The sequence below is a fragment of the Dysidea avara genome, chromosome 10 (genome assembly GCF_963678975.1).
Source record: "Dysidea avara chromosome 10, odDysAvar1.4, whole genome shotgun sequence".
Taxonomy (NCBI): domain Eukaryota; kingdom Metazoa; phylum Porifera; class Demospongiae; order Dictyoceratida; family Dysideidae; genus Dysidea; species Dysidea avara.
Window position 1 is genome coordinate 29,590,686 of NC_089281.1, and position 26,679 is coordinate 29,617,364.

At 38.8% G+C, this 26,679-nt stretch overlaps 4 protein-coding genes across 7 annotated transcripts; 3 read left to right on the forward strand and 1 right to left on the reverse strand.

Moving 5' to 3' along the window:
* The first annotated feature begins 11 nt into the window (after positions 1 to 11).
* Positions 12 to 1,256, forward strand: LOC136268851 (nanos homolog 1-like). The gene is made up of 2 exons (XM_066064318.1): positions 12 to 159; positions 244 to 1,256. Exon 2 carries the CDS (start codon positions 259 to 261, stop codon positions 940 to 942), a length of 684 nt encoding a protein of 227 aa, XP_065920390.1. The 5' UTR covers positions 12 to 159; positions 244 to 258; the 3' UTR covers positions 943 to 1,256.
* Positions 1,257 to 1,297: 41 nt separating this feature from the next.
* LOC136268844 (shootin-1-like) lies at positions 1,298 to 13,481 on the forward strand. Its single transcript, XM_066064308.1, has 20 exons — positions 1,298 to 1,440; positions 1,497 to 1,549; positions 1,597 to 1,678; positions 1,731 to 1,825; positions 2,375 to 2,458; positions 3,963 to 4,014; positions 4,141 to 4,238; positions 4,291 to 4,363; positions 4,417 to 4,511; positions 4,559 to 4,769; positions 4,827 to 4,904; positions 7,452 to 7,640; positions 8,353 to 8,401; positions 8,464 to 8,534; positions 8,585 to 8,667; positions 8,715 to 8,765; positions 11,606 to 11,738; positions 11,849 to 11,931; positions 11,982 to 12,228; positions 12,701 to 13,481. Exons 1-20 carry the CDS (start codon positions 1,332 to 1,334, stop codon positions 13,369 to 13,371), a joined length of 2,607 nt encoding a protein of 868 aa, XP_065920380.1. The 5' UTR covers positions 1,298 to 1,331; the 3' UTR covers positions 13,372 to 13,481.
* On the reverse strand, positions 13,368 to 18,305 carry LOC136268845 (transcription factor unc-3-like). 4 transcript variants are annotated; one of them, XM_066064311.1, is made up of 14 exons: positions 18,175 to 18,305; positions 17,881 to 17,965; positions 17,624 to 17,789; positions 17,202 to 17,327; positions 16,749 to 16,822; positions 16,157 to 16,225; positions 16,027 to 16,108; positions 15,704 to 15,878; positions 15,519 to 15,652; positions 15,338 to 15,464; positions 15,215 to 15,282; positions 14,297 to 15,161; positions 13,673 to 13,762; positions 13,368 to 13,625 (listed from the first exon to the last, which is right to left on the reverse strand). In XM_066064311.1, the coding sequence occupies exons 2-14, from the start codon at positions 17,898 to 17,900 to the stop codon at positions 13,522 to 13,524; spliced, it is 2,100 nt and encodes a 699-aa protein (XP_065920383.1). In that variant the 5' UTR covers positions 17,901 to 17,965; positions 18,175 to 18,305; the 3' UTR covers positions 13,368 to 13,521. The 4 variants fall into 4 exon arrangements, with proteins under 4 accessions (XP_065920383.1, XP_065920381.1, XP_065920384.1 ...); XM_066064309.1 differs by having other exon boundaries at positions 17,624 to 17,792; XM_066064312.1 differs by having other exon boundaries at positions 17,881 to 17,953; positions 18,175 to 18,274.
* On the forward strand, positions 18,242 to 26,641 carry LOC136268847 (T-complex protein 1 subunit eta-like). Its single transcript, XM_066064313.1, has 12 exons — positions 18,242 to 18,361; positions 18,488 to 18,641; positions 20,915 to 21,021; positions 21,633 to 21,758; positions 21,813 to 21,865; positions 21,939 to 22,110; positions 22,314 to 22,478; positions 23,715 to 23,848; positions 24,169 to 24,321; positions 24,732 to 24,883; positions 25,831 to 26,019; positions 26,316 to 26,641. Exons 1-12 carry the CDS (start codon positions 18,356 to 18,358, stop codon positions 26,531 to 26,533), a joined length of 1,629 nt encoding a protein of 542 aa, XP_065920385.1. The 5' UTR covers positions 18,242 to 18,355; the 3' UTR covers positions 26,534 to 26,641.
* Positions 26,642 to 26,679: the final 38 nt, after the last annotated feature.

Below are 26,679 nucleotides of genomic sequence, written 5' to 3' on the forward strand. Positions count from 1 at the left end.
CCTAAGCAACCGTTTAAATAACATGATGATTTCATTCTCAACTCAGTTCCGGATACTATAAAATTCTCCGTATTTGGTGGGTGGATTGAGCGCGAATCGTTAAGGGGTGTTGTGTTTGTGGAGAGCGCCTGTTGGAAGTTGTTCGTGTACAACTCATTTGTAAGTAAATGCAATTTTTATGAGTAGCAGCTGTGATTAATCGATCTGTGGGCTCAGCGCATTATCGTTTTATCTTTTTCCCAGGCTGGTAACCAGACGATGTTGACCGCCATTAAGCCACCACATTTTGAATTTGCAGAAGCTGATCAGTCTGAAGGCTATTACCCCGGAGAGGAGTTGTATGAAGAAAAAGTGATGGAAGAACCACAAGAATTTCACGTGTTTGCGGACTACTTTGGCCTCTTCAACTTAGTTAAAAGCTTTTGGCTACGAAATGATGCCCAGCAAGAGGCGTTCTTGATGGAAGATGAACCGCGCTCCAGGAACAACAGCGTTGGATCAGACTTCTCATCAAACAGTCTAGACTCAGGCGAATACATTGATTTTGGACTATCTTATCTTGGCGACCCGTTCAGTTTACAGACACTAGAAAATGATGAGAATCGCAGAGGAAAAACAAGAGAGCCGCCATCTGTGTTGTTAGCAAGGAGACAGGCAAAGGCCATGGCTGGAAAGAATGCTATCAAGCAAGAGGTATGTGTGTTTTGTCGGAACAACGGCGAAGAGGAGAGCTTCTACGCTTCGCACTCGCTCAAGGATTCTGAAGGAAGGGTAACCTGTCCTGTGCTAAGGGCGTATACTTGTCCGATTTGTGGCGCTAATGGAGACGAAGCTCATACGATTAAATATTGCCCACAAAACCAGTCAAAAAGTATTACCTCCAACAACACTAGCACTACAAACCTCAAGCGACTTCCAATTAGTGGAAATAAAAAGAAATAAACAATTTACAACAAATTTTAGCACTTTCCTCTTATGATTCGGAATCAACAACTGAATTTAATGGAATATTTATGTTCAATTATTGCCGCACTTCAATATCTCTTCAGCTTATTATTTGTTTGTATTTTAAATTGTTTTCTCTAGCTTTGTTTTTGTCTCATGTTTACCCTTGACTGCTGGCAGTGTATCATGCCCTCCAGAGTTAAGGTAGTCAGTTTTGTAATTAGATCCCCAGATATATCATCAAATTAAAAATTAAATCTATTATATTATTATGATGTATTACATTTTTAATAAGAATTTTAATCTGCAAACGAGGTGTTAATTAATTAGAATAGCGACACGGATGGTTTCCTGGAAAGGTTAGTGTTATACGGGAGCAAGTGAGAATGCCATCCGGGAAGAAAGCGGCCGTTCAGCAGGGGTTTGACGAACTGAAGCTCAAGTATCTAACAGTAGACAGGAATTATGAAACGCTAAAGACGCTCACAAGAAGAGGTAACGAATTGATGGACCTAGAACGAGTCAGCGATTTATATACAATACATTTTTAGCTCTTTTTGAGTTCGATCAGTTAAAGAAGAAATCCAAGGAGGATGTGGTGATGGTAGATATGTTATAATCGTTTATAGTGTAGTACTGGCCTCCCCATAGCTTGAGAAAGAAAGGAAGAGTAATGAAGACATTAGCAAGGAATTGGAAGAGATACAAGCTGAGCATGAAAAGCTGAAAGAAAGTATACAATAGTTAATAGTGTTATACATATATTAGATGTGCTTATTTTGCAGCTTCTGCTAGAGCATTTGATGAATATGGTGAGCTGGTGACACGTTTTGAGAAGCAGCAGGAATTAAAAGAAAAGGCAGAGAGTCTCGCTACAGACGTTAGTATATTTGTCATATTTCCTGACTCCAAACTCAATTGGTTCCTATCGTCTCTGTATTCTAGAGATAGTTTATTTATTACAGAATCCCTATGTGAGAAATATTGTAAATCAAGCTATTAAACGTTTTTGATGATTCCTATATATTGTTGATTTGGCCTGTGTGACTTTCTAGTCAAGTGCCTTTTTAAGAATTATTTAATAATCTCTTTCAAGGATTAGAAATGTATGGTTCGAGGACAAAATGTTATGGCTTGGAGTTAACTTATCAAAGCTGTCATTGTAGCATACTATGTGATGTGTGTGTATTATTACATAATACTCATCTATGTCAATTTTGAGGTGAGAGCACAAGCTCATGAATATCACATGGTCATGTACATCAGCAATCCCCTTTTTGTAAGTCCATCCCAAGTGTCACTTAGCACAGCAATGAATAATCTTTCTGAAGCCATTGTGTGTGCTAACTATGTTAGTAAGTGAATGTTATACTGATAAACATCTCTTATGAATTTGATGGCATGTCAACCTGTATACGTGTGCCTGTAGCTATCCCATGAAAACAAAGTGTTGAAGAGGAACCTAGAGTCCAAGACCCAGCTGGGAGCAACTGAAAATCAAAAATTGATAGCTGTAAGTAACAGTGTACCTATATTTTGCTGAAATATTCGTGTATGCATATGAATACTAAATACATCCTGATTTTTATGAGTGTGTAATGCATACTGCATTAGTACATGATATTCTGTGTGTCTGTAGTTAATATTTTAGTGGAATAGTTTCTGGGGTATTATCCATGATGAGCCCCACCTGTTGTATATGTAGTAAATTATTTTGGCAGCTCTAATTTTTGTCAGTTAAAGTGAATACATGTTTTGTTATACAGCTTCGTATACCGTATAGTGGGAAATTTTCAAACTTTCACAAAACTGTGTAAAATACAATTTTCGTGTTTTTTTAATTCACGAAAGTCTGTATTCTATAAAATGGTGATTTTATTAGATTGTATACAATCACTGGACTGGACTGGTGGACTCAGTTTTTTTCCCTTTTTCAACCAAATATTTGTACAACTGGTTGGAATTTAGAATATGCTAGTCTCATGTGGTTACGTTAGGACACTTCTTCACCCACGCACACACGCACACACACACACACACACACACACACACACACACACACACACACACACACACACACACACACACACACACACACACACACACATACACACAGAGAAAGCAGTGTGGCCATGTCAGACTTAACGCTGTAGCTATGCATCAACTACCAATGGATGCAATAGCAAAACAGTTAACTGTCACCATTTAATTTTTCTCTTGATTTTGCAGACACAAATGACTATTTGGATGCATGGTTACTATACCACAACATAAATATGTGCTGTACATCCCATTGGTACAGATGATTGTGGAATCTATGCAATACAGGAAGTCACCAGAAACGTGACCTATCAAAGTTGTGATGACGTGTTGTGGTGATGTATTTCAAAGTTGATGGATCACGTTTTTCGGTTGGCGCTTTGCAAACATTCCGCAAACCTCTATAGTCATACAATGGAGATTACGCCAAGAGAGAAGTTAGACTGTAAAATGGTGTATGGGTCTTTCATCATTAAATATAAAGTCAGTGATGCAGCTAACAACTGCTGCTCAGAATTCAAGACTGATTAGCAAACGATACCTGCTCAACATGGATCTATGATCACACAATGCTAATATGAACCGGCAGTACCAAGTAGACAGGTTCACCTGCATAGCCTGTATTCAATGTGGCAATACCCAGTCCAGTGATCGTATACAACCATATTGCTATGTGTGTGTAAACCTAACAATTATATTTTCATTAAGCTATAATTACTTGCATAATTTGCAAAAGTTTCATCCCTTGAAAATTTCTGGCTATATATGGTATAATGTACTGGATGGAATGGATAAAAAATTTATCTGCCAAAAATTCTCTTGCCAATTTTCACCTAACAGCACAATAGTTTCGTTGTCATTGAAAGAAATTTTAGTCAGCGGTAACAAAATGAACTGTACATAACTGGTGATCTCCAGCCATTGATGATGTTGTGTACTTGGGAAAGGAATATTACAGGTTTTTATATTACTTGTAGCAACTGGAAGAAATCACCATGGAGAACTCTACTCTCAAACAAGAGGTTGATGGTGAGTATGTTTGTAGTGGAGATTTACTCCTTATGTATAAGTCATAACTTTTCTTAGGAAGATAAACGTGACACTTGATCCAGTATATGTGTTGTTTATATGTTATAATTCATCTTATCTGTGCAGACCTGAAAGAATCAATGGAATACCTGACTAAAAAATATGGAGATAAGGAGAAGGATCATGTGACTTTAGTGCGTGCATTTTCATCTGCTACAGAAAAGGTATGTATCGGTTTGTCTTGTATATTAATTGCTCATATTTTTAATGCTCCAGGTAGCAGAGATGGAAAAAGAAAAAGAAGATAAGGTTTTGGTTGACAGGGGTACCTTTGAAAGGCTACAAAAAGGTAACTAGCAAATTACTGAAACAAATTGAGGCAGCCATTTAATTGTGCACTAGCATCTGAAATGGCCCTGGAAGAAATCAACTCTTTAAGTGAAAAACTTGAATCAGAACAAAGGCTGCGAAGAGAAGCTGAGCATATAGCACATCAGGTGAAGGATACTTTTAGCTTGTCTTTTTGTTAATTTAAATTATGTAGAACCTCACGGAGGCAAATGCTTTGAAGAGGCAAAGTGCCATAGTGTTATCCTCAGTGATTGAAGAACAGCAGTTAACTGAGGCTTTGATGGAAGTGGAGAGCTTGAATAATAAGATAGCTGAACTGGAGAAAGAATCTAAAGACAAAATAACAGACTTGCAAAGTGAACTAGAAGGATTACAAGAGTCAACTCTGCTGGAGGAAAACAGAAGTGAGCTTGCCAATTGCAACATTTTTGCTGTCATTTTAACTAACACCTTTTCCCCAGAACTTGAAGAGAAATTGTCTTTGGTCACTGCTGAGGCAGAAAGTCTAGCCACCAACTCACATGCTTCTGAGCAGAAAGGTACTTTTACCATTTGTTTAATTAAAGGAAGCCTTGTTTATGGGGGACTTTAAATTTATAATTCATAATGCAATAATATTGTAATTAACTGATACCAGCTTTTTGTTGAGAAATACAAAAAAGAAAGATAAAAAAAATCTGACAATAATGCTTAGATGTTTCTGTTGCATTAGCATATTTGCCCAGATATTAAATTTAGATAGCAGTGGAACCTCTCTATAATGTATACTGAGTGTTGTCCATTTTAGTACTGTAAATATAGTACATGAGAAGCTGAGGACAAAGTACTAGTTGCTATGTGTTTTGTGTTATGGTGATATGAACAACTTGTCTAAGTCATTAGTTAACAATAGGACACACATTCGTACATGTTGACTGTATGTGCAAATTATGTTATGAACATCGATGAGATGAATTGATGGTAGTTTTTCCAAACACTGTTCGTACCAAATTACAATAGACAACAAATCTGTGAACCTTCCTCCATTGATGGTGGGATTAAGTCATAAGTGATTTGATGAGCATTTTATTCTAAACTATGTAGTATGTATGTCCCTAGCTGCCACTTGCTGATGTGTAATTTAGAATTTTGCAAATTGGCAGGATTTTTACAATGTTCTTGAATTTACAAATTATGGATTTCACTGTGGTTAGTTTTCATACCATGTGTCTATGTGCAAACTGCAGTGACCGTGTAACTGACATTTTGTTCTGGTATGTAGCAATTTTAGTTTGAGGATCTGGTCAGAATGCTCTTAGTAAAGAGGTTTCCTCTTTACTAAGAGCATACATTCTGAAGTCATAGAGGACATGGTTTGGTTACAAGGGTGACCCTATTAGTGAGGGGTGTCACCGAATGTTAAAACTGTCATTAGATCAGGAGTTCGTTGGAGAGGCCATATAGTCATGTTATTGATTGTTGGGTGAGGCGGCTGACACCTTTCTGTAGTAGTTAGGACACACACACACACACACACACACACACACACACACACACACACACACACACACACACACACACACACACACACACACACACACACACACACACACACACACACACACACACACAAACACACGAGTTGCCGGAATATTGTTGTTAATCTTTTGTTTTTACAGACTAAATGCATTCACATATTTGTCTCAGTACCTGCTATTGGGCAGTTCAGCTGTAGTGTGCCTTGTTTTGTTGGCTAAAACATTGCATACTAAATGGTGCATATTATTGAGGAGATGGAATTCTGTTTGTCAGGTTGAACAGTCTTTGAGAGCATTTTTCGTGTGCACAATTTAGTTCATAAACGTAACCTTATTGTGATCTGATTGGTTGAGCCAATACAAACTAAGTAGTCAGATTGACTAGTGAAATACCACCTGTATAAACTAACCAGAGCTCCAAATATGTATTAGTACATTAACCACCTTCATAATAAGGTCAGGAATATTTGACCTGGTATTGTGTACAAGTAAGCAAACGATTTGCTGCCATCTTTCTTGAAGCAAACAATACTTCAGGCCAACCATAGTAACACAAATAATTACGGGCAGTGTAGCACCAAGAACTCTTCACTGCTAGGTTGGTCTCATTCTATCAAGCCAGATCTGTTTGTCCTTGCTTCCACACTATAACTTTTAAGGGAAGCTAATATAACTTATCCTAAGCTGAGACAATGTGACTTGGACACACCTTGCTTGGACTTAGTGGCTGTGTTGCTGTAACATCTTGAGAGTGTTCCTGAGCCTCCAATACACTGTGACTGTCATAGGCTGGGAATGTATTAGTGACACATGTTTGCTAGAGTTGTTTGGTGTTGGTGTGGTGTTCTGGTGAAGTTGTTTGGTCTGTTTGTAGTTGGCTGGAATTGTATCTCATGTTGACTAGCAAACATTATCATTGTTTAATATGGTGGGCTGGATAAAATGCTGTTAAATATACTGTACAAGTATCTTGTCTTGTCCCCAACTCCCCTAATGGTTGTCTGGTGACACCCAGTGCTATATACCTTAGCTGTAAAACTTGTTAATAGTTCTTCATTGCAGTTTATTAGTGTACTGTTTAGAAGGATTCATACTGTTAGTAATGCCAATGAGATTTTGTAAGCAGCACTCCTTTAAGCAGCTGGAAATTTATTATAAAGTGTCTATGTAAGAGTATCATGTTAGTGCTGCTGCCAAGAATGTGGACCAGACGACTTTGATATGATTAAGTGCATTGGTAGTTGTACCGTGTCAAAAGTATTCTTGTGAAAGTGGTATTCCCCATGACCAGTGGTACAGATAATCTAGAGAGTGGTAATACGGTTGAACTCAATTTCTCAGCCCAAAGTACAGTTAGCCCTAGTAATTACTACTGAAAGCCCCGGTATTGTTCGTTACACTATTGCGTGTGACACATAAATTATTCTGCGAACAAATTTCTTACTCCCATTAACTTGCATGTCGCTGTATTTTATTGTAAAATGGAGTTTAAGAAATCGGCAGTGTTGTGTGGGACACATGTTTTTGTTCTAATTTTGTTAGTATACTATTGTGTTATCCCCTCCACAGTGGTTGAGTTACAGACCAAGGTAGTTGACTATGAACAACAAATTACTGATCTTAATCAGAAGGTAGAGGAAGCCCAACAGGCTGCTGCCGCTGCTTCAACATCTAATGCAGCCAATGAGGATGCAGTTGGTGGAGCCCCACCCCCTCCTCCAGGCCCGCCTCCTCCCCCTCCTCCACCTCCTCCTGCAGGTAAAAAGTGTTTGTGGAGTGGAAGTGTACACAGTATAGCTACCATGGCTGCTTTTTGTGTCTACAGGACTTTGTTTTCATGAAAACTTTTCGTTTCATTAAATAACAAAGTCCAATTATTTGCAACAAATATCTAGTGATAATGTCTCATTGCAAGTTAGTGCCATATGAAAACATGGATAGAGCAGTTGTTGTGTGTTCAGTTGTTTTTTCATAAGTGCATGGCAAAAGTCCCAAGAAGGCCCCGCATTGCTAGTTTACCTTCTATTTCATCATATCTTCACCCATACACTTTCCTAACACAGTATCAGGAAACCAATTGGTTTCACATTTGTGTTTTTAAGTAGTGTGTCACTATGAGAATGATAAGCTAACTGCTAAAGTACGACTATTGCTTACTATCAGTTCTGTAGTTGTATGGTTGCTATTCTTTAGGCCACTTTTATAATTTCTCATCCTCACCTGTTATGGTTTACCTTATCACGCTATGATGTGTGCATGGTATCCCATAGCTATTAAATAGCTTGGTGAAGCTGTAGAGCAGACTAGGCATCTAATTCGTGTAACTATATGGTTAATAAAATCCTCCTGCGTTACTATTTTCAATATTAGTGGACAGGAAACTAACTAATTTTACACAAGACTGTCATACATACTCCATACTACATGTTACATGGTATGGATTTTCTATATTTTTTCAATTCTATTCCAGCTCCTCCTCCCCCGCCCCCTCCTCCGCCCCCAACCACAACTTCACTGTCGTAAGTCATCTCATGTGATCCTTCATGATTGGTAAAATTAACTTGAGCTGTAATTTCATTAGCAATCTAATCAAAGTGAAGAAGCCAGCTTCTTCCCCATCGACTGAAAGAAAAGCTACTATTGGGAAACCAGGTATGGGAGTACACTGTGGATGCTATCCAACCTTGCTTAATTGTGTGTAGCTGCTGAGGATCCGATGGCAGAGATGCTTGCCCGTATCAAGTCAGGAAATGTTCATTTGAGGAAGATCGAGGCAGCTACTTCAGTAAGCCTTGTTGTGATGTTGTCTTTTATTGTTGTGTTTGGTCATAGGAGAAGAAGAAGCCAGAAAACGATATAATGGCTGAAATGTCCAAGCTACTGGTGAGCTGAGTATTACAAACATCTATACTGGCATGACTTGATGACCGTAGCCGCTATGAAGTTATCAGTAGTGCTACCTATGAGAACCATAATGAGTGGTTCCGTTAATGAGGGTGGTGTTATTATTACCTCTGTAATGAGGCCATAAAGTGACCTACCTCATTGAGAATTTAAGCTGGTTAGAGCATTGAGCAGTGTGGAAAGATTGATATACTCTAATAGAACAGTCACTTGCAGCACTGAAAACCTTGTTAATATTAGGGGTGAAACGAATATTAAATTTTAGGTATTCGAATATTCTTCAAATTAACGAACGAATTAACAAATTATTCTTTAAGAATTGTCTGTATAATTAGGTGCTTGAAAGGGTCACTTTGATTACTACTAAAACTTTAAATGTTAAAAAAGAAAAGTCCTTTACATGTATTATTAAGATGAAAAATTATATTTTAAAATGACAGTTTTCAGTTGTCAAAATGTTTTCAAGGTTAAATGTGTACATTATCCGATTAACGAATATTTAACGAATAACAAATATTTCTTAACGAATACGAATATTTCTTAACGAACGAATAACGAATATTCATACTATTCGTTTCAGCCTTAGTTAATATGTCACATGTAGTGTAAAATAAATTAAGCTAATCAAAGGAATGTTGTATTAGTGTTATCAGTTTGATCCAAAGTGGTCGTATTAGTGAAAATTAGGTAATATGGGCCTGGTTGGTAGTTGCTAGGTTCATTGTATCATCACCACATGTGAAGAATCTAATACTTTAGAACAGAAGCATACATAACAGTCCAATGAAAATTAAAGTTTGTAGTAATGCTATATTGTGGAAGCCGTGTATCAACAATAAAATATACTTATAGCAAGTGATGATGTCTTGTAGTCCTAGGATATCCGCAGAGGAGGGCCAACATGTTTTAATTGTAAAAATTATGCTATATGTCACGTACCTAGTGTGCTGCCCCAGCTCAACAAACCCATAAAACCTTTTTGTGGCTAAATTTCCTGGCGCATTTTACAAGGCAGGCCGAATTACAGCCTCACCACTATACCTCTACGTAAATGTTATAGACTAACAATGTTGGTTGTTTTTGTTATTTAACTGAAACCACAAGGTATTTTATAAAACAACAAAACCACAAAATACACTACAAAAGCCTTAACAACTAATTGGTCACAAATACACTACCTACAAACAAGTGTCACATTGTACAGACTGGTTTATGTCTCGTAACTGAGTGATCATCTGCACAACTGATTTCTCTTGAGTTTTATCATAATTACAGATATATATGTACTAGATAAAGCACTGCCTCGAGTGCTATATGGGAAATATAGCACGAAAAGAGTGGGCGAGAGACAAATATAGCACGAGGCGAAGCTGAGTGCTATATTTCGTCTCGAGACCACTCTTTGAGTGCTATATTTCTCGTATAGCACGAGCGAAAGGCAGTGCTTTATCTGGTATAGAGAACTGTCAACTTGAGGTACACACAAGACAATTAGAAACTCATGGAGGAGTGTTATCATCGGAGAATAAGCATTGCGCCTGTGTTTCACCTGCGTTGCACTGTGCTACGCCTTCATTAGTCGTTTTGTGAGTCTAGTCCATCTTCTCAATATGTAAAGTTTTTGATTGCGGTATATTAATAAGCATATTTCCGTGATATTCCTAGGACTCGTCCGTTTATGTGAGCAAAACGTACTAAGAACGTTCACTGCTGCTGACCACAAGAAACCATCATCGAAATCTTCAAGTGTGTCTATAAATAAAATCCAGTGGTTTTCATCTTACTGGTTGGGTTGACTGGTCAGCCAGCGCAGTCAGGCTATCAGCCTACACTGGCTTGGTTGATTGGTTGTACTGACCAAAATGAGTGATTACTCACTCAAAGTAGGCTATCAGCCTACAAAATAGACCTAGCAGTTCTATAACTACCTGATAAAGAACTGTGGTCTACTAAAGTGTTCTATAACTGCCCAATATAGAACACTTGTGCCTTTATAGCAAATATAGAACACTTTTTTGCTTTGATACTCCCACGCAAAGTTCTTTATATATATATATATATATATACACACACAAGTGAATCACATGTCTGAAAAACCATCAACAGTCATTGCCCCAGCTGTCTTTACCTTCCTGTAATGATGTATCAATGTTCAACACATAACTTTCAACTCGAATATAATGAAGCATCCTTATTCTTTAAAAAAAGTTTTTACTAAGTTACATAATAAACTCACTTATTGCGTGAACTGGGATCTGTGTGGGCATGCCTGTTTCAGGATAAGCACACCATACTATGAAACATACTAGCATGTTGGAATTGTACTCAGTGCGTGTTGTATATCATAGTACCAAAAAAATCTGGTAACAGCCATGAAAGGGCACTGAGCATACTATGAACAAAATACAAGTCCAATGGTTTGTTTGCTCTACTTTGTCATACAACATTAAACTATGAGTCATCAGATGCTGCCAAATCCAGTGTGTATAGTAGTGTGGAAAACATTAAAATGGCTGACTATATCATCAATTAATAAATCCCAACAATTTATTCTTTTCACCGAAGTACTGTCAATTTTGTTTACATATTATTGTAGTGTATAAAAAGGAACAACTTGTTGAGCGGGTTTGGAATAACCTGTTGAGCAGGTTTGAAAACAGTAACATGTTGGATTCTTATCCAACAAGATCACTAAAGCTTGATTTGGCCAAATTGTATTTGGTGAAATAGTTTTTGTTCTGGATGAATGCTGCGGGTTTTAGTTGCAGTGTTCTCATCAACCTCAGCTATTGAATTTATTGTGTTGTTTGTTTTGTTAGGCATCCGGGAAGCGTCCTGGAGGCCGAAGTAGAGTGCCGCCATCTACCAAGCCCAAACCCAAACCATCTGATTCTCAAGTTAGTGGGGAACTGGCTGCTATGTTGAAGAGAAGGAAAAAGAAGCAAGGAGAAGGTGTGGTGTGTGTGTGTGTGGTGTGTGTGTGTGGTGTGTGTGTGTGTGTGTCCCCCCCATAGACGTGCACACAATATATCATGTATGTTGTGTCATTTTTAAATCTTCAGATGTTACTGATAAAGGCAAAGCAGCAGAGGAAGAAACATCATCACGAGAAGCATCTGTTGAACCAGCAGAAGAAGTTGTAGATGTGAGCCATTGAGCATATGTGTGTGTCCCACAATGTTACCACCACCCTAGGAGGATAAGAAGGATGCTCAGGATGAGAAAGAAGCAAAGGATGTTGAAGACAAAGAGGGCAAGCAGGATAATGAGACAGCACCAGCAGAGGGGACGACGGATAAGGAACGAAAGTTTGCCACAGTCAAGGAAAGAATGGACACTTTGGAGAGAGTCAAAGTTAGGAAACACGCTCCATTAGAGAAGAAGACCAGTAGCAAAGTGAAGATCCCTGATGTCTTCCAGTCTCCGCAACACAGTCCACTTAGTAAGCCAACTTTAACCAGTGTGTAGTCAGTGTAGTCAGTAGTGTATATTAGACTATAGAGACACAACTAATCTGGTGTTTCCATGCTTCAGTGCTCCCTTGTGAGTTCAGATAATCAAGAAGTTTGGATAATTAAAGTCCATTCATTTTTATACAGAACTCTGTTAAATACTCTAATAGAACGTTCGCCTTTATCAAAATGCTCTAATAGAACAGTCATTTAGTTAGATTAATGGGATGCTCGAATAATCGATGGCTGGGTAGTAGAGTGACTACTGTATCTAAGACAGTTTACACCATAACACTAGATGCTCCTGTCAGTTTAAATTTTAGTTACATCTTGTGCATCACCTGACCAATGCTTGTTATACTCTTGTTGTACTAGGCTACTACAATGGTTTTAAATATAAATTTGGTGTATGTAAGTTTAAAGTTACTCCTAACATTGTTTGTGTTTATTGTTCCTTTTCAGCTGCCCACAAATCTCCCATCACAGATGTTAGTATTCATGTGTCTTATTCTCAAGATGATGATGATACTTTTGAGCCAACATCAAACACTGATCAAAATGTTGACAAGACTGGAGACAGTAAAGTCGACGATCAAGGAGAGGATCAACCAGCAGCTACTGAATCAACAACTGCCTCCACAGATCATGCATCAGATGAAGCCATCACTGACAAAGAACCACAAGTAGAAGAGCAGCAACCGGCTGGTCAAGTCACAGAAGAGCCATCAACCTCTACACCCCAAGAAAATAAACCTGCTGAACAAGAACAGGATTCAAAACATACTGAACAAGAACAGGATTCAAAACATACTGAACAAGTAGAACAGGACACAAAACCTGTTGAGCAGGCAGATCAATATGCGAAACCTGTTGAGCATGTAGGACAGGATGAACCACCACCAGAAATGTCAACTAAAACAGTGGACCAAACTGAAGAGGTTGAAAGTAAGGAAGAGCAATCTACAGAATCAACTAACCAACAGATATCTGACGAAGGAACAGTGACCACAGAAGGAGATAAGGAAACAGAGAAGGTACAGGAGCAGGCAACAGATGAGAAGACAACTGAAGGAGACCAGCCAAATGCACCATCAGATGAAGTTGACGAAACGGCTAACCAACCTGAGGATTGAATTATAATTTAATAATTTAATGGATTTTTTTTTAGAAAATTGCATTGTACAAATACACAGGAAATTTACATACAATAAAATTAAACAGGTTAAAAATTTAAACAAATAAAGTGATCGGGTTCTTCCATCATAATATAAATACCTAAAATCTCATTCAAATCGACATGATAGCGTAGCCACGTTGATGGGGGTGATCATGGCAGATGGTGTGGGGGGAGGGAATGTCATTGACACACCCGGGGATGATAAGGGAGCTACAAAACACAACTGACATGGTTGACAACACTAGTTACACTCTCACCTGTGATGTAATGCTCATAGTGAGGTATGGTAGTTAGTCTTTGGTTGAATGCACCACCTTGCAAGTAAGATGTCATTTGTTGTTGTGGTACTACAAAAGGAAAATAATATTATACTGTTAAGCTACATGTGTGTGCAGCAAGAAGACTGACGTGCTACACCTGTTGTCAGCCACTTCTCTTTTTTGGGGGGCAAACTCGGCTAGTACAGGGTTGGCAGGTTGGTAAAATAAATTTTAAAGATAAGAATCTATGTGTCAAATGGTAGCTAAGCTCCCTAATGATTGTTGTATTTGGTGTATTTCAGTTTGTAATGAGTTTACAAGTACTTGCACAGTCTGGCGCTGCCTACCCATTCGCAAAAAAGTAATTCATGGTGTTGTAAAATTAACATAAATTTTAGAAATATAAAGGGTCAGTCGGGCCCAAGAAACAAAAGATTTAGTTAGAGTGACCTTACTATAATTATAGTTTTAAAAGTTGCCTCGTATCAATTTGATACTAAGAGTTACACTGATGGCTTAGCCCAAGAACTATGCTAGCCTAATAAACTTAGCCCAGTGAAATCCAGACCACATGGGGTAAAAGGTAATGACAACACATACTCAACCATTCTGTGTACTAACATCCATTTAAGTTGCTGCTTGCTCCAACTAATCCAGGAGAGGAGAGGTAGGTCATGGAGAGGCCATCGTTGGGTAATGGCTGACGACCATTGATGTCATGCTCCTGAGTATTCATCATTCTAGCAAATACTGATGGAGACAGTGAAATTTGTGGCAGGACTGGTGAATCAATAGCAGCTTTAGTTTGTGTGTGTGGTGACTCCACTGGCCTACCACTATTGCTGACTGGGGCCTGCTGTGTGGCACCATTTGCCATCATCTCTGGAGTAATGATCACCGCACAAGGGACTGGAGGTATTGACTGATCCCTGAGATATTCTGAAGTGTTACAAGTTAGTGAAACATTTGGAGGAATGTCTGAGTAAGCATGGCTAAGTGCAGCCGGAGCTAGTTGAAGAGGTGGGGGGACTTTACTACCTCCATATTGAGAGCTTCTTCTGCGTTTTCTTTGTTCCTGCTGCATCGGCTCTGTTGGTGGATCCCTAGCTATTCGTAAGAGTGTGTCCTCACTACCAGTAGATATCTGTCTCCTGTTTAACTCACTATCAGTCATATTAACAATATTTTGGCTTTGCTGAGACATCTGATAATCTGGGGACCCTCTTGGGATATTAGTTGGGCTGCCTTCTCGGATGTCTCTCTGAGAGTGGACAAAGTGTCCAAATACTGATGAGTTACTTGAGTTCTCAACTGGTGTGGGTGCTGTAGTACTGTATTCTGATGGTGAACCAAATGGTAAACTTGATGGTAATGATGACACACTCGGAGTAGGAAAGTTAAATGCTGTATGAGAGTTTGGCAGCAAAGTACCAGACCTGATCTGAGCATTCTCAATGAACTCTATAGCTTTCTGAAGTACAAACTCCTACAAGGAAAGGCACATGGTCAAAAGCATCATAAAACACAATAAATAATTACTTTGGAAGAAACATTCAATAAGTCTCCCAATTTTTCAAACGCATCTTCTATATTAGGCTCGTCAATTGCTAAACACCACAGAATAATTATCAAGTTATCATCATATTAATAATACTACCTTACCCAAATACTTGTATACACCAGGAGACTTGGTACAGTGATGCTCCCCATTGACATAAAGTGTAATATTGACTTCTCCTGGTAGGGACCTCTTGGGGACTGTCATACTCAATGCATTACTACTGATAAACTGTACAACAATAGCCATCCTGATATTTATATAAAATTATACAAATGTCTTTACCTTACAAGGAACTTGTTGACTTCCAAATATAATTTGCATGCCCTCAATGAATTTCTCACCAATTATACAAATGTCATTTCCACCTCCAGTCCAACCTTCATTAGGGAACACTCTGATAATACAAGGCTGGCAGTCTACAGTGGGATGATTGTCATGTACAAGAACAAGGAAATATTGAACACGACCTTTGTCTTCTTGTTCAACTCGTAGTAGTCGAGGTGGTTTACTAGCAGGTACTGTGGTCGGTTGTTGTGGTATTCCAGAACGATACTTTGAGTTGTTGTGTACAAACATGGGATCAGATAAGGCAACATAGGTGGGATCAATCCCTCCAAGTGTATTGGGACAGTAGACAGCAACCTACACATAAAATGTATACATCATACTTGACACAAAATTCTACATTGATTGGAATATACTAGTTTCCATTTTTATTATCATTAGTCTTCCTATCATTTAAAATAAACTCAACCAATCACAGGCTCTTATTTTAGTGCCGACAGCATACCCTAAATCTCCTGGAGTCTCGAGGGTTTCCTGCTATCTTCACACAGTTTTGGTTACACTTGGCAAATACTTGCATGTAATACCTGTGTATAACAGTCATTGTATTAGCATGATGAATGACATGTACTGACTTGTCAACTATTACTGGATTGGATGGGGTGACCATCTTGTTCCCACATGATTTGCTCTGAGAACATCGACTAATTGGTAAGCACATGAAACATGGTAAATGACACAATTTATTGATATTTGATATAGATATACGTGTGTGTGTGTGTGTGTGTGTGTGTGTGTGTGTGTGTGTGTGTGTGTGTGTGTGTGTGTGTGTGTGTGTGTGTGTGTGTGTGTGTGTGTGTGTGTGTGTGTGTGTACGTATTTATGGAGTTTTATAAGTAGCACAGGGTTTACTCAAGGACAAGCTATCATCACAAGATGGGCTTGACATGTGTGTGTTGTAGTGAGTGCATTTGTCTGTGTACATGTGGTGTATTTGGGCATGTAGTGTGTGTTGTAGTGTGTGCACATGTCTATACATGTCTTCGGATTATTCAATCCCTAGGTAGTGAGGGTACCAATAGAGACCTTATGACTGTGGTGTGGTGACGGAGTTCATAACAACACTCAAGTGTTCTATCAGTAGGTTAAGTGACACACGACAACAACAACAGTTATGACATCACATCAATAAACATGTTATGATACAAACAGCTAGTAGATCTTCACCTGCATATCACTTCATGTGTCACTAGGACCCTCTTCATATCAGGATTCTTTGTGATCCCTTCAAATGGTACCAGCTGTAGGGACATTATGCAGACATTGGCATGACAGACAGACAGACAGACACACACACACACACACACGCACGCACGCACGCACACACACACACAGATGGAAGAAATATCCCAGACTTGCATGGAAATGTCCCTTTTTCTTGCAAGATTTTTGCAAGAATCTCTAATCTTGCAAGTCGCTTGCAAATCTTGCAAGTAATTTCTCCATGGTATATTCATAGGTAGTCTTGCATGACTGGACTTCACAAGAGCTTGATAATCAGCATGAGTACTTATTGGTAAGCCCTTGCTGAGGCCTCAGGTCACTACTTAGCTAATAGCTACACACTTGCCACATAGCTAAACACTGGTTAGCTCGCTGGTTAGTTATGTTATTGTTTACCTCTTTAGTTTGTGAGTCCACTAGTCGCACAAACAATTTATTCTCCACCCTTTCCTCGATGTTGTTTTTATTCTTGAATATCATATCAAACTTGTATATCAGCCCATTACTGAAGGTCCTGTCCTCCTACAGTATACCAATAGTAAGTCAAGTTGTGCTTTGTACTATACACTAGCTAACACATAGAGCCACCTTATTAAAATGGCCAGGGCAGGACTGACCTTGTAAGGAGCCGGCTGGTCCTGCCCTATTTACAAGGTCTCATACCAATTGAATGTTATTGTACAATGTGTGGTGGGAGCTTATTCAATAGATATAGCCACAGATATTTATGATATTAATGCTGTGGGTACTTCAACAGGACTTGTATATGACATAGCATTTTATAGGTGAATATGTCTCAATGAACGTACAGTACAAACCTCAGTAGCATCGATGAAGTCCACAAACTTAGCATTATCCACCTCAATTGGTTGACTATCCATATCATGCATCATCAACTTGAAGCTGAAGAAGTTACTCTTCCTCAAGTGAGATGGTGGCTGTTTGTAAAACTTCATGGCATACTGATGGTGACGTAGGGTGATGCTGCAGAGGAGATTGTTTAGCTATCAGTTGTGTTGTAATATAGTTAGTATACCCTCCAGTGGAGGGTATACTAACTATGGTGACAGCTTACGTATGGCCTAAGGTGTCCATCTCAACTTGATCAGTCAATCTGAGTCATGTTGTGATGGAATCAGTAGCAACACCTGTACATCAAGCTATCATCAATAATACATCAAGCCATCATCAATATATCAACATCCAGTAGAATTATGTATATTGGAGTGGAATGGAAATGGACCACCAAATACACGCATTTAGGTAAGTGCTTTTAAAGTATGGCCCTTTGTTTGGGCGTAGTAACCTTTCATTTTAGTGGTGCCCGTGCGTAGCGTGTGTGTTATTTAATACTTGACAAGAATAATACCTTATTAGTCCCACTAATCCACTGATTAAACTGCCAAACCAGATCTAATCCCCAAGAGATTTTGAGTCGCGCGAGAGGGGGGTGGGTCTGCCGAGTACGTGAAGTAGATCACGTGACAAACAGTTTCGTAATAACACGTGTTTTGTTCCTGCAACTCGTGGCGTGTAGAAAACCAGTCAAAATGATGGTGAGAAATATTTATAACCTCGCTTGTGTTGTAGTTACGATTTTCGATATATTTTGTTTGCGAAGACGCATTTTAAAGTGGCTTGTAGTATCGTTTTGAGTCGTATTCTAATGTTTTCATTTGCAGAACGCACCGATAATCCTGCTCAAGGAAGGTACGGATACGTCACAAGGTCGACCACAGATAGTCAGTAATATTAACGCGTGTCAGGTGATCGCTGATGCGGTCAGGACTACACTTGGACCACGTGGGATGGACAAGTTGATTGTTGATGGCCACGGTGAGTAGGTGCACGTGATGAAATGAGGAGTTACTGTAAAAATTTTGCGACAATTTTAGAATTTTTTGTCAAATTCAATATTTTTGCCTTTGAAGTTTTCTTTCATGTATATTCAACAGTTTGTATTATCATATAGTTGTTTCAGCTTGATTGTAAACCACCTATACTGAACAGTTTTACACATCCAACTGTATAATACAAGGGGGTGTCACTGCAATAGGCACTGTACTACGATCTGCGACTGCGGTCAAAGCCGGTCAAGATCAATTTACGATTTTGACTGTTGACTTTCAGTGAAAATTTGTCTGATCACTGACTTGGTTCTGTTTATTTTTGCTGTACTACTTACTCGTGAAACTTTGACCGTGCTGGGAAAACAGTTTGACTGTTGTTCTTCGTTGAAAATGGGCCTTGTTCAATAACCTTTAGTTTTGACCGCGGTCGCAGATCGTAGTACAGAGCCTATTGGAGTGACACCCCCTTGTAATACCCCTGCATCCATCATCATACAGTATGGTAGTACTGTATAGTTGGAGGTTTGGGCTTTGTTGCCCAAAAATATTACCCAAAAAGTAAACCAGCCTCACCAGGAGTTCATAATAAAACATAATGAGGGCAAAGTGGATACCCTCTAAGTTATGTAGTGACTTACTTAGACGGTCTATCTTACTATTTTATGAACTCTTGGCAACTGAATTTTGTACAAACTGACTGCCTAACTAGCTCACTCCTGCCTTCAACCAAGCATAACTTGACTTGCCATGAGCTTGATTTCTCTGCTGTTCAAAGTTTCTTTGGCCTGAGACACTCCTTTTTGCCAGTTGCAATAGTTTCAATGTGTTATCTTTGTCCTTCCATTTCTTTCTCTGCTACTGCGTAGGTTGACAGTAACGCATCGTGACTTAAGTGTTTTAATTTCCGTAGTGTGGCTGGATTGATTGCAGAGGTGTTTCTCATACTGTCCTTTGTTTGTAGTGCTGTATAACAAGGTGGAAACATAGCTACAACTGAACATGTCCCTATATTATCAATTACAAAATGTGAAGTGGCCAATGCACTTCGTTTTCATCTTTGTTTATACTGAGTGAAAAATGAAGAACGGTACAAGAAGTTCCTCTCGGAAATTACTACTGGACGCTTGCTGCAACTATCAATTAGTTTACTGAAATGTGAAGTGGTCATTACCCCCCTCGGCCATTCTGTTTCAGTTCCAAAAAATGTCTTCAGACCAGCCCCAAACCCTTCCAATAAGTTCTATGGAATTTTTAAAATTTTCTACTTAAGGAATTTTATGCTGACTGACTGATGCCTCCAGCCAAACATAACTTGACGATTGGATAAGGCTGCAAGCTTGATTTCTTCACTATTCGACGTTGCTCCATCCCAAGATGTGCCTTTTCACCAACTGCAGTATGTGCAATGCATGCATCATGGACTTGCTTTTGTCCTCCTTCGTGTTCCAGTTCTTTTCAACAAGGTGTCGATTTGCAATAGCACAATGTGGCTTCCCTGTGGCTGTGTTGGATGTTATGTTTAGTGCCTGTATTTTAAAATGGCAACTGAATTGATTGCAGAGACGCTTCTCATACTGTTCTTCGTTTTGTAACGCTGTGTAACAGGCGGAGCATAGCTGAAAACAAAGCGTAATGGCTACCTCCCTTTCTGTTACGTAATTGACTGTTGGGGTGCATGTTCAAATTACTTTTATGACCATTCTTTTAATAGGGTATGTTCTTGTGTCATAATTATATTAAAAAGGAGTACACAACTGGTAGAAGGAAAAGTTAGAGTTGGTTTAGGGAAAATAGTGAAACAAGGAAGATTGCCTATACCTACAGATATACTAGTGGACATTTAATCCCTAATTCAGTCATGGGTATAGACTGAAGTTTAGGGATTAATGTCCACTAGTATATCTGCAGGTATAGGCAATCTTCCTTGTTTCACTACATTTTTTATTTCTATGACCCTTATGTACTTTCCTTATATTTGTTATGTAAACATTTGTTTGTTACAATATCTCTTAACACCATATTGTAAGTCTGTTTAAATGTCAGGAACTAAATACTGTAGTGAAGATTCCAAACTGTTAAGTCGATCCTTCACCTCTACTTTCACCATTACTGCTCTGTATTTGGTGACCACCAAAGAAATAAATACACATCAGGTCCAATATTGTTTATTAGAATGTAATTAAGCATCCAGGCTTTTATACACTGTGGTCAGGCTCAGGATTTGCTGTCATATTTCTGTGTTTGCTGTGTACTACACAGGGAAGACGACCATATCCAACGATGGTGCTACTATCATGAAACAGTTGGACGTGGCTCATCCCGCAGCTAAGACCTTAGTAGATATCTCATTATCTCAAGATGCCGAGGTACAGCACTTTTAGTATTGTTCAGTCCATCTCAACATTGGGATGTAGTGAAGGGTTGGGGATTAGGGGTGACAGGTACATACAGTATGGCTGTGTAGTGAGTAATAAGTTGGTAGCCTAGTGATCAAGTCAACAATGGTAAGTCTGTAAGGTGATGGATTTCCATATACATGTTGTGTACCTGAAATTTAAGAAATTATCTATACCAGTTGAAACAGTTTGCTTATGCTATATATAAATTATGGCTATGGTTTGTGGCTATGGTTCGTGGCTATGGTTTGTGGGATTCATATCACATAGTCACATAGTTTGTCAGCTGTTCATGTGTTAGTAGTGAAGTGTGTAATTGACTTCATTTGTTATTGATTGTGAACTTGTTCTAATGTGGTGTTGAGGAATTTAGGAGATGTCTTTATAGCTATTTGATGTAGTAACTTGACATGGTCACTATAATGAGGTGGTCTTATTAATGAGGTCATAAAGTACACCTTAGCTACGTTTGGGATCTATTTGACATGGTCACTATAATGAGGTGGTCTTCTTATTGAGGTCATGAAATATATAGCCACCATACAATTGTAGTGGATTGTATTTTATTTAATTCCTCCCAGGTTGGTGATGGCACTACATCCATTGTTCTGTTAGCTACAGAGATATTGAAATTATGCAAACCATTTGTAGAAGATGGAGTTCACCCTCAGATTATTGTGAGAGGACTAAAGAAGGCTTCAAAAATTGTATGTTAACTAGATCAATTATTGTGCCTTGGTACTATCATTGTATGTCTATAGGCTTTAGCAAAAGTCAAAGAGATTGCCGTGCATGTTAAGGAAGATGACCCGAGGTGTGTATCTGTGTGCGTATGTGTGTGTTTGTGCATGTTTGTGGTGTAATTGTGTTGTTTCTATTCAATATAGTGAGCAAAGAAGCTTACTGGAGAAGTGTGCAGCCACTGCCCTCAGTTCAAAACTAATTGCCCGACAGAAAGAATTCTTTTCTAAAATGGTGGTTGATGCTGTGTTGTTACTGGATGAGCTATTGCCACTAAACATGATCGGGATGAAGAAGGTCAAAGGTGGCTCTTTAGAGGTGAAGAATGTATAGTAGTTCTGTGAACCCTAACTGTCCCAAGTAAGGTCACTGTGTAAAAAGGTCACCTGTCTAAACTGGCCATTTTGAAATCCCCAAATGTGTTATTTAATTGTTTGCAAGCGACCTGCCTAACCTGTCTAGCATGGAGGTGACAGAATAGAGCAAAAGATGTGTTACATGTTTTACTTGTTGTTTTGCAGGACTCACGTTTGGTTGGTGGGGTGGCATTTAAAAAGACCTTCTCATACGCTGGATTTGAAATGCAACCGAAAAAATACAAGAACCCTAAAATAGCACTGTTGAATGTTGAGCTGGAATTGAAGGCAGAAAAAACAAATGCTGAAATCCGAATAGACTCGGTGGAGGTATGTGTGACTAGCATGAATTAGTTAAAATAGTTAGTGCTTGTTAGGATCACATGATCTCAGTTTTTGTCATCCCACATAATCTAACCAAGAGCTCATAGTATTAAGAAGTGAGGGGGGCCCCCATACAAATATTGATTGAAACTGTCATAAAAATTTATATGGAGCTATATAGACTTGTGGTATTTGGATTATTCAATCATTATTTCAGCTCTATATGAAGCCTTTTAAAACCACGTGCATGCCCACAGCCAGCTGTGGGCGTGCGCCTGGTTTACTGAATTGTAAAATTGTGTATCTACCTACCTACCTATGTTGTTTGTTCCGTACACACCCACATGAGCAAAAATGGTAAAAAGCAGCCAGGATGTAAGAATTGAAAGCTAAATTAAGCCCGTTTTAAACTTCCACACATGGTTTCTTCTCGGCGGTCTGAAATGTGGGTATGGCAACTCTTCATATACAATGGAACCTTGATTATCCAAACTAATTGGGGGGAAAGGGTGTTCATATAATCGAACAGTATGTAAAATCGAACATCCATACATTTATATACAGAGCTTTGCTCAACTACTCTAATAAAGCATACGCTTGTTGACAAAATACTCTAATTGAACAGTCGATGTGGTGTTTGGATAATCAAGTGTTCAGTTGACACTAGAATTGACAGTTTTAAATTTTCTTCCCATTGACAATTAAACCATGGAACTCAATCCCCCCTTATATGGTCAACTCCCCTACACACGATCAGTTTTGTACCCTCTTAGATATGTGTTATAATCACCTTGATTTCTGCACAGTACACCAAATAATAATAGGTGTTTCAATAATTGAGGTTCCACTGTACTTCGTGACCATGTACTTCCCCTTCAGTTTTATAGACATTTAACAACTTTAAAACAATGCTGAAGGCTCTCAGGCTACCAGAGGTAGCGTATCAAGTTGAGGGGGGGGGGGGGCGTTACCCATACTTACACGACGAAAATGAAGGGCAGCCTCGAGGCTTTTTCTAACAATTTGTGTGAGAAAACAATAGAGACACTGCATAGCAACGTAATTACCGAATTACAAAATAATTCATGAATAGTATTATCTATCTGAAGCAATAGCATGAATATAAACTAAATTGTATACATGATCATTGCCTATTGAGTTAGAATGGGATAGTATTTACTGCATGGGCACCTGGTATTTAGAAGTAGCATATCCTCAACTTGTTGGGTTTCTGTACTGTAGGATTACCAGTCCATTGTGGATGCTGAGTGGACTATTCTGTACGACAAGCTAGAGCAGATCTACAAGAGTGGGGCCAAGGTTGTCCTCTCTAAGTTACCTATTGGAGATGTGGCCACACAATACTTTGCTGACAGGTGAAGTGATGTCCAAGTATTTATAATACAGAAATTGGAAACTCACTGTGTTATGAACTTTTAATATAATACGAAATGTGCACGTGTGTGCACACTACACAACACAACACACACACACACACACACACACTACACACTACACACACACATGCTACACACACCATACACTACACACACACACATGCTACACACACCATACACTACACACACACACATGCTACACACACATGCTACACACACACACACTACACACACGCACTACGCACATACTACACACACACACATTACATACAATCATATTATTTCACTACTTATTTTAGGGATGTATTTTGTGCTGGCCGTGTCCCTGATGAAGACTTGAAGAGAACAATGAAGGCTTGTGGTGGAGCAGTGCAAACTTCTGTTAATGACCTCAACTCTTCTGTACTGGGGTCCTGTGAGTGTTTTGAAGAGGAACGAATTGGTGGAGAAAGGTAAACAAGAGTAACAATAAAAAGAGCATCATTTTATTAGTGTACGTGTATTGAACCTTCACTCAAATTACTGGTATATAAGGACAACATTTTGGAATAACCCTTTTGCGGGTTTTTGGAAATTGAATTAATATTTCAGAAACCTTGTTTTGCTGCAATTAAAATGCAAATTCTGAAAGCTGTGAAGGGCATATTTGCCAACTTGGGAATTCCCCATGGGAAATAAATATTGAAGTCCGTACCTTAAGTGATATTATTAAGAGCCCCACAGAAAATGTTAGTGAAGTACTAGAAGTGTGCCAGATTTCATTTATCATTTCAGTTCAACATGAACACACAGCTGGTAGGTGTGATCTCTCTGTTGTATAGAATTTAACTTTTTATTAATATGTTACACAATTCCATTCCAGATACAACATATTCGTTGGTTGTCCTCAAAGCAGGACCTGCACAATAATAATGAGGGGTGGGGCTGAACAGTTCATGGAGGAGACTGAACGATCACTACATGATGCTATCATGATTGTACGAAGAGCTATCAAGAATGATGCCATTGTTGCAGGTGTGTGTGGTGTACAGTGTGACCTGTTTGTAAGTGTTGATATAAGGTAATGTATACACTGAGGTCTTCAATTTCTCTAATAGAGCATACACTTAAACTATTAGAACTACACCAGTTCATGAAATGCTCTGCAGTTCTTAGATTTGGATATTAAGGGTTTGGTTAATTGTGATTTGATGTCCAGCTGTATCAGGCTGTGTAGATTTTTATTGTCTAGAAATGACTCCATGAAAAATATGCTATCTTGAATCTCTTCATTACTTGACAACTTTGGCATGTTGCATACTGTCAAGGTTAGGTGTACTCTCAAGAGTAATATGTAATAGTAACCAAGAGTATCTAACAGGTGTATTAACCCATGATTAATGATTGTGTAAAGTAACACGGATATTTCAGTAATTGTTCGTTTATATTGCCATTAAGGGTTGCTGTATTTAGCCCAATTCGGCCACTAAACCAAGTGAAAACATGATAGCGTTAAAGGGAATTGGCTAATGCCACTGCCAGGCGGATCCCTGAAGGCGTGGCAACACGCTCATTTGTGCAACTGTTGTTTTTGCGAGCTGGAGTTATCTTGGGTCCTTACTACACTCTCCTTGTACAATAACTGTTGAATACTTGGGTGAATAACATGGAAAACTGGCGAGCAAAGACCCGTTGTCATGTATGCATTTCAAATTACCATTTTGTGTAAATGAACAATTACTGAAATATCCGTGTTACTTTATGCAATCATTAATCACGGGCTAATACACCGTTCCAACACTCTTGGTTTCTATTATATACTCTTGGTACCCTGTATAGCAGTGGTCCAAGGCTTGGTAAAAACTTTGTAATATAGACAATGGCTTTGTACTCATTAATTTTGAAGGAGGAAAGCCCTTGTAATAAAAGGCAGAGTGTTCTATTACAAAAGGTTCAGTGTAAACTAGTGTTCATTTCTACAGGTGGTGGAGCTATTGAGATGGAACTGAGTAAACACTTAAGGGATCAGTCACTACAAGTAGCTGGCAAGGAGCAACTCATCATGGCTTCCATGGCTAAGGCATTAGAAGTGATACCACGGCAACTATGTGATAATGCCGGCTTTGATGCTACCAATATTCTTAACAAGCTGAGACAGAAACATGCTAAAGGTGATGATTGTTAATGTGGAACCCACTGTAGCACACAGGAACACACAAAGCATAAAAGTGAATCCTTTGGCAGCTACCGTATATATCGCGCCAAGTCACTTGTGCACTACTCAAGTGCTACTAACTGTCCATGTCTCACATAATGGATGAGGTTCAGGTGAGACTCACCTTCACATGTGAGACATGGTATAGCCTTCTGTGGGATAATAGTCCTGCCCCAGTAAGATTAGACTCTGATATAGCCAAAGGGTTTATTTTTTGTGTGCATCATGTGTTCACCTATTGTTCTTGTATAGGAGGCACTTGGTATGGAGTTGACATCACTAGAGAAGATATCACTGATAACTTTGAGGCATGTGTCTGGGAGCCAGTCATTGTAAAAGTCAATGCCCTCATTGGGGCCACTGAAGCAGCTTGCTTGATTCTCTCAGTTGATGAAACAATAAAGAACCCAAAATCAAACTATAAACCACCCTCAGGACTCCCTGGACAAGGCAGAAGGCCAGCCATGTGATGAACATGTGATCACTGTTGCTATAGGAACCAATTCTGTCATCATTATGTAATGTGTAAAAATAATGTAGATTTCTAAATACACATCAATTTTAATGGAGATTTCTAATTATGGCTTTGATTTATAAAAAATCCATATAATTACAG